Below are 8,136 nucleotides of genomic sequence, written 5' to 3'. Positions count from 1 at the left end.
ATGGTAACCACCCCCCCTCTCCCCACAAAATAAGAACAGACCTCCTAACCGAGACTCAGTCCGGACTCGAAATCATCGGCGCCCTATCCGCCATATCCGGCCTCTTAGAAAGCAGCATAAATCTCCTCAGCCGCCTCCGCCGAACCTACAACGACCAGAAAAACGCCTCCCAAGTACTCGGAGCCCACGTTGTCGAGATCCAAGGCCTCCTCACCATTCTCGAGCTCGTCAAACATGAAGCGAATCTACGCACTGCGGGCGTCCTCTCCGAGATTGAGAATATTCGCAAGATAGCGATGGAGTTGATGAGTAATTTGGAAGTAATGTTATCAGGGGAAAAAAGCCAAGCACGGCGTTTTGCGCATCAATTCCTACAAGGGACGAAAGAACAAGAGATACTTGCGAAACTGATGGAGCGGCTGGAGCACGCAAAGTCGAATTTGAGTCTGAGTTTACATGTTGCTCATGTGGGAGTGACGCAGTTTGTGGGTGATAAAGTTGCGATTAACATGGATATTTTGAATCGAGTAGATGGGCTACTGCGGAATGTGTTTGGAGATGATGGAGGTCTTAAGATTGCTGAAGCAGTTAAGAACTATCGCCCCGAAAGTATGCTGCCATTCCACTCTTCTCTTTCGAGAATCCGCTGACAGATACCAGAAGATGGATTGGTACATATCAAGAGTGAAGAACTTTCACTGAGAACAGACAAAGATGGGAAACAGGCGGGACCAGTTTCTAGTCGAAATGTCATGAGGAATGTGACCAGAGACCAAGCTCTACAGATCAATGGACCCATTGGAGAAAAGGGGTGGCGAGAGGTATCGCAGCTGGAAATTATAGAAAACGAAGCTGCTGGAAATGGCCTCCAAATAAACCATGCGATTTCTGAAGATATGTTCATTCGGTTGCTGGCGCAAAGAGACCGAAATCAGTCGGATGGTACACTGGGACCAATTATGCAAGTCAGCGCCAGGCCTTGTGTTCCTGTTTGTAGTCGCTCTTCCATTATGCCTAAGATTGAAACTAATGAGATCAGCGAATAAGCTGAGAATTAACTAGGAAAATATACTTATATCTCCTCCTATATAAATCATTTTAATAAATGAGAATTATAAACATATACACATAACACACACACACATAGAAACAGACACAAGCATAAAGTAAATTCACAATATAACAAATATATTAGCCTCATGAATTCTCTCTTTCTCTTCTTCCTAAACTACACCTCGCACCCCGCACTCCTCATCTTCACCCACCATCTCTCTTCCTCTCCTGACATCCATAAAGCAGTAGCTAGTATAGACAAGCAAAGCCAAATTATTAATACACATAAATTTACACAGCAACTCTGCCCTTTCTTCTCTCCCCAATGAAGCGAAATTGAGCTAATCCAAGTTACGACATTTCAAACTTGTTCCCTGATTCTCAAGTGACCATCACAAGCGAACCCCTATTTCCTCTTCTCTTTTCTCCCTTTCTTTCTTATCCTCCTCTTTCCTTCTTCTCTCCCACTCCAAATCAACCAACAACGAAAACAGAATCCAAGCCAGTAAGCAAGAAAGCGCAAGAGCAAATTCAACAACAGCGAACGGGGTATAACCACAACCAGCCAACCGACCAACCAAGAACGCGCCCAATCAAATTTCAATAAGCAATTTGGGCCAACTAAAAGCAAAACCAATGCCAATCAGATAGCAAAGTAGCGACAAGAAGCGCACTACTCATTAAAGTGCCTACAGATTAAAACGTCCTACCTCCCTCCCCTTCAAAAATTTGTTAAACGCCATTCTTCCATTTTCCTGCCATACTCGCCATATAATCATTCCTCCTATCTCTCATCCATCAAGAGAACAAATCATCGGAGTTTTTTTGAGGAAAGCATCATGCGTATCGTATATACATAATCGTCGTGATGTATCTTTTTTTTTCGTGCAATGAAACTTGCTTTAGTTTTATCCAGTGATTGTGGTATCAACTTCTGCTTCCTCTTCCTCACTTTTCCCCTCGGCGACGGCTTGATGTGCCGCTCTTTCATGATAGATTCTTTGTCTGCCAATTTCGGCTGCATGTAAACTATCAATGTATGTTGTAAACTTTACAATTTCGCGAAGCAGATATGAAGATTTCTTTTCCCAATTCGCCATTGCTTTTTGCGCGTTAGGATGACGCGGTGAATACTGTACTAGGTTAGTGAAAATAAACCACGAGGAAAATTCGTAATACTTACAGCTAGAAGCATAGCATTCCTCAAAATATTATGTTTCTGCAATTCTTCCTCAATACTCTGCACATAAGCAGTCAATGTTTTTAATTGATCCGGCTCCATCAAGTTACTAGCTCTCATGCTCTGTATTGGAGGACTCCAATCGTTTATAGCAATTCTATCACCTGGCAATCTTGATCTAACCCCGCCTACATAGCCGTGATCCAAGCTTGATCGTAGAGAGCTCTGCATGCTGGGCCTAGCACCAGAAGTCGATGGTCTGGTATTCTGTTCGTTGATCGCCGTAACTAAGGCGTTATTTACAATTTCATCAGACCAGCCGTATTCGATATTACTGATACCACCTACGAGAGGATGGTTTGATAACCGAGCACTCCAATAATTGGCTGTTGTGACAAATTCTTTGACGATATCTGCTGTGCCTACTTGAAAGAGATGTACTGCTCCAGTGGGCAAGGAAAGCGCCCAGACATGAGGGCGAGCTTTGGAGTAGCCTGGTGAAGGAAGTGCACTGGCAATAGTTTGTCGGAGGAGAAAAGAGCCAAGACTTTCGGCATTTTCTTGCCAATTTCCACCACCAACAACTCCGCCACTAGTTTTACCTTTAGTTTTGCGGACATTCTTGGTGGAGAAAGAGAACAAGCTCATGTAGCCCTTTTCGATAACGGCAAATGTTTCAATCCAGTTACGATCCTTTGCTTTCTTATCGAGAGCTTCTAAATGATGCTTATGCTTGACCATACCCTCCTTTGCCCATGGTGCACCAGCCAATTCTAAAGATTCATCATCAAGTAGAGGGGCAACACGAAGCTCTTCATGATCGCTGCCCCTACTTCCTGAGCTATGAACCGTCTCTTCACGAATGATTGCTTGGCTGAGAGCATTGGCGAATCCAATAGATTGTTGGTAATCGCCTTGGAATGCCGAACCAAGAGAGTCCACAGACATCGAGGTATGTTTTCCAAGAGAATACTTGCTCCAAGTACTAGACGATACCGAAGGACTCCACATAGATGATTGATCGTCCAAACTAGTTCGACTAGATCCCATCCCCGAGTTAGGATATAAACGAGGTCTCGATCTGGTCTTGTTGCTCCACTTCCCGTTTGTGCGCACGGTCTCTGCTGTTCTTCCACGAAGATAACTAGGTGACTCTGAGGGAGCTTTACTCAGAACACTAGGAGAACGGCGCAACATACCATTGGTGAATACTGAAAGAGTGCTGGATGATGAAGCCGGCATTTGTGATCTATCGACGGCACCAAATAATGGAAGCCGGTCATTCCGGATAGAATTATAAAAGTCCTTAAGAACAATCTCAACCTGTACTTCCCATGTACGTAAAGTTCCGCGGAAAGGTGCCTTGACCAAGGGGCCACAATCATCCATGGGAGTATCATAATCTAGAGGTGTAGGGGCACTTGGGTTATCAGGATCTGGACGTGGCGCAGGCTTGAATGAAGACCTCCAAGAAGGTTTTTCAAAAGCTTCAATTGATACAGCGTCGGAGTTTTCGTCGTTGACATGAGGATCATCAAAAGCGGAACTTTTTCCAGGGAGTACTGTCGGCCTAATAGGCTCAAATTCATGCACAGAATCTGCTACACTTCGACGGATCGTAGGCATTGTATTCTTGATGAATTGACTACGAGTCATCTTTTGTTCAATATCGGCAAGATGCAAATCCGTGTTGAGTAAAAGAACCGAGTAACAGATTGTGTGTACGACATCTAACAATGTTAGCTTGCTATAATTTAGATAAACTCGTAAACTTACCTGTAGTTTTAAATCCATGGTTGGGATTGCTCTGACACCACCTTTTTGAGAAAGCGTCCAAGATTCTATCAACTTGTTGACTTTCACCCTTGAGCACTAATCTGCCACACATTACGCGCATCGAGGCGAGTATATTAAGGTTTGTAAAGTCGTAAAGGCTCATATAAGCTGTCAGCGTTCTTGCTCGAACAACTCCCTCATCTCCCATCCATGCCGTCGCCTTTTCTTTTTGAATGAAATCCTCATTGCCATCGTAAATTTTATGTGCTCTAATTAAGTCTTCTTCCGTAGGTTGTGCGTCATCAATCCCTTCTGATTCAGAGTAATCAAATGGCTCAACGTCGTCTCTATCGGACATAGTAGGTGGACTGGAAGGGGGACCTTCCTCTTGTCCCTCAACTTGCAACAATGGTAGACTGACGGCCGATTTGTATATCGTATCTGTAGAACCTGTAGCTGCAATCGAGTTTGCGAATTTAGGTTTCAAGGTATTTGTACCTGGCAAATCATCTTCAGATGATCCAGGCTCCAACCAAACACGATCTTTCTGTGGGAACTCGGATTTAGAAGGAGAAATAACGACCCAATCTTCTTCTTTGGCAGGACCTACAGGTAGTTCCTGACTGTCATTCGAACCCACCGTACTCAGAGGTGAATCCAGAGGAAACTCTACTTCCTTGGGCTCTGATTTCGGTAGGACTTTGGAGGACGTTGGAGAAAGTTTGGAATGTATTCTTTCATATTCCGCAACAAGAGCAATATCTCTCGCCACCGAAGGGGAGTGACCAGGAGATGTCGTATTGGGTAACAGTGTATTACCAGGTACATCTTTCGTAACCTTCAACTTGAACTTCGCGTCACGATCATTTTCATTAGATTCTTGGAAAATGGTTTCACGGTCTTCTTTGGCTTGCCCATCGAATCCACCGGGTATTGCTAAATTGGTACTTGCCGATCTACGTGGTTGTTTAATTGACGAATAGGATGGCTTGCGACTATCTCCGGCATGTGATGACGCTGGTTTTGAAGGAGGTATTTGTCTGATGGTAGCATTTGGGTCTGGATCGTAGTCTGGAGAAAAGCCTCTTACATGGCGTTTATTTACAACATCATCGGAAATATCATTAACTTGCCGATCGAGACTAGCCGTCGGTGCATGAGCTTCAATGGGAGGTCTCCCTGGGCTATGAAGGTATGGATTCATGACTTGGCGAAGACTGCTGACGGGGCTAGCCTCAGGTTGCCAATCTGGAATGTCCGGTCGCAGTTTGTGTGGCTCGAGGTTCATGGGTGGCAACGGCATTGGTGGAACGGGGATGGATTCGGGCTCAGATACCGACTTCTTACGCCTTCGGAAGAATGATGACGGTTTTTTGGTAAGTACATGCGGTTGTTCCTTTAGGGCTTGCGGGTTTTCTCGAGACGATGCTACGTTGTTAGGCTTCATCTGGTTAGCAATATGAGTTTTGCTACCTGGATGATCCGCCGTTTCAGTAGAGGTAGTGGAACCGTGCGACGATGGTAGGTCGGGTACCGCAACATTGTTGTTTCTGGAAGAACCGAAAACCCTTCTGAAGAATCCAGGTCGTTCCTTGGGCGTTTGGGTGAAAGCTTGCGGCGACCCTAGAATATCTTTTGTTTTTGAATAAGACCGACAATTTGGCGGAGATTGCTCTTTGATGAATGCTGGCATGGGTGGCAATTCTTTACTTCGATCATTTAGATTTACACCATATTCATGCCTGGCAGTGTTCGTATACCCCTTCGACTTATATGCGCTCTTCGAGGATTTTGCGCTTCTTTTTCTTTCTAATTTCTCCATTGGGGGATCGATAAGGCTAGGGTCGGGTCTTGAGACCAAAATTGGGGATGTAGGTCGAGGGCGTCGTGGACCACCAGGTACTGTGGGTGTGGGAGCGGCGTCGTAGTCGTATGAAGGGGTCGAAGGTACATTTGTATTGTTATATCTTCCTGCATTTAATTGTGAAGTTGCTTGGTGACCGCTTCCGTAATCAAAGCTTGAAGACCTTCCTGCTAAACCATGCGCCCACCTTTGGCTGCTTGTAACTTGTGCGTATCCAAGGTCGAAACTATTCGCACTACTCGCCACACTACTACCGGTATTCTTTCTTCCTCCTCGATGTGGAATTGGAGGTCCTCTAAGTGATCCACCTGTATCGTTGCGTATACTATTGATTCTGGTCAACCCAGTTTGGAAGTTGGAACTGCTATTGCTTCTTCGACTGCGAGAAATCTTTTCTGAATAATGACTTGAGTCGTCCGCTGGATCGTAGTCGGAACTGAAGGAGTAGGCGTGTCCTCTGCCACCTCTAGCTGCAAAGTTTTGAGGCGATTGATATGGCTCTTCATCACCGAAGGAGGAATATAATCGATCTTCGTCAAGCGTAGGATTGCGCAAGCTAAAATCTTCTTGGCCGAAAGAGAATTGGTCCAAGGAAAGTAGCATATGATCTACCAATGAGTCGCGGGTAACTTGTCGGGGGGAAAGGGAGAGGTCGTGAGAATCCCGGTTATTTCGTACATTCTCAGGATCGTTTTCTTGGTTGGAAGGATCAACTGGTGTAATGTCATCTAAAAATGACTGCCCTGTTCCATTCCGCAAATTAAGCGCCCGATTCGATGGAGTAATATTTTCTGGACTGGAAGTCTGCGCCTCCGGTGTCTGGGGCGGAGATATGCTTTCTCTTCTTTTTGCCTTATAGCCAGTATCAACATTCAGGTCAACGCCGAGTCGCTTCGTCGGTGCATTCGGCATCTTCTCGACGGTATGCATGGCAGCCACAATTGCAGCTGAGCCGTCATGAAGTATTATAAACTAGTTCGAATTTCGAAAGGATTATATGATGGTTCTTCGAATTGGTTCCTGGTTTGATCCACCTTCGCTGCGACTGCAACCCGGATCAATACGTCAATTTCGATTTTCAATTGCGTATCAATCCTCTGCCGATGCGACACACTCAATCGATCCGTATTCTAGATTTCTCGAAGATACTTCCCGTCTATCTGCCGCTTGCGATAATTTATCTGCAAGTAATATATTTTAAATGGGTGCTAGATATGTTTGAGGCAACGAACGTCGGAAGAGGTTGATGCAGCAGAAACTCTTTGGGAAACAAGCCGGAATGTTGGGGAAAGTTTGTTTGCGTGCGACCAGAACAATTTACTTTCTCGGGATTGAATCGGTAGGGACTGACTAGAAATTGGCATATGCTGGTGAGGAAGCAATGGGGTGTGGTGAGGTGATGTGAAGGTACAATTAAGGGAAGATGATTTCCTATCCGTTTGTTTGTGCGTTTGATTGTTTGTCGTCGGACAAGTAAATATTGAATTGGCAGGTTGTAAAGTACGTAAAGTATGTAAAGTACTATGCACAATAGCGGGATTCGTTCGTAACAACGGAAAAGCAGAGGCAGCAGCAGCAGCAGCAGCAGATGCAGGACAATGTTGATACTCCAAGACTCTAAGCAGCTATTGAGTAATAACGGGTCGTGCAGTAATGAACTCGTGATATGGGGCATATACTTTATTGGGTTTCTGTCACTGATTGCTTTTGATATCCATATCTATTTAGGTAGCGGTACCTGGTAAATAAATGATTAGATACCTTACCTATATGGAGAAAAAAAAGACCCAGGTAGCTCAATAATTTCTAGGATATCCGACTCCGATAGAATGGCGACCACTGGGATTGAAGATTCTCAATCCCAAAAGAGCTTCTGGAAATGTTTTCTCCAAGGGTTGTAACGGGTAAAGAGAAGATTGGTATGTCCAAAAGAAAATATGCTTTTCCCGTAAATGGACGAAGGGGAAGGGAAAGAAGGAAAGGACGGGAAGGGAAGGGGGTAGAGAATTGGATGATGGGTGGGTGAAGATTAAAGAGTGAAGACTGAAAATTGCGAGTGAAGACTGAAGATTGAGAGTGAAGACTGAAAATTGCGAGTGAAGACTGAAACCCGAGAGAGAAGATTGATAATTTTTCTCATCCAGAAAAATCCATTCATATTCATTCAAGAGAAATTTGATTTGATTTTCATTAAGGATATGATTTACACTTACAAGTTGATGAGTTTACACACTCATTTCCGTTTTCATTCATGGTTCATGGG

The 8,136-nt window shown here is 44.5% G+C and overlaps 2 protein-coding genes across 2 annotated transcripts; one reads left to right on the top strand and one right to left on the bottom strand.

Annotated features, from left to right (window-relative positions):
* Positions 1-1,046, top strand: EAF01_001356 (uncharacterized protein; the record flags this gene model as incomplete). The annotated part of the gene is made up of 3 exons (XM_038909606.1): positions 1-3; positions 60-609; positions 661-1,046. The coding sequence occupies 3 exons, from the start codon at positions 1-3 to the stop codon at positions 1,044-1,046; spliced, it is 939 nt and encodes a 312-aa protein (XP_038774418.1).
* A 129-nt stretch (positions 1,047-1,175) lies between these two features.
* EAF01_001355 (uncharacterized protein) lies at positions 1,176-7,697 on the bottom strand. The gene is made up of 3 exons (XM_038909605.1): positions 4,010-7,697; positions 2,237-3,963; positions 1,176-2,186 (listed from the first exon to the last, which is right to left on the bottom strand). Exons 1-3 carry the CDS (start codon positions 6,801-6,803, stop codon positions 1,962-1,964), a joined length of 4,746 nt encoding a protein of 1,581 aa, XP_038774417.1. The 5' UTR covers positions 6,804-7,697; the 3' UTR covers positions 1,176-1,961.
* Between the last annotated feature and the right edge of the window lie 439 nt (positions 7,698-8,136).

Source organism: Botrytis porri (genome assembly GCF_014898465.1).
Source record: "Botrytis porri strain MUCL 3234 chromosome Unknown BPOR_002, whole genome shotgun sequence".
In the NCBI taxonomy this organism is placed as follows: Eukaryota; Fungi; Ascomycota; class Leotiomycetes; order Helotiales; family Sclerotiniaceae; genus Botrytis; species Botrytis porri.
The sequence above is the reverse complement of the archived record's forward strand: the minus strand, read 5'-3'. Positions and strand labels throughout refer to the sequence as shown.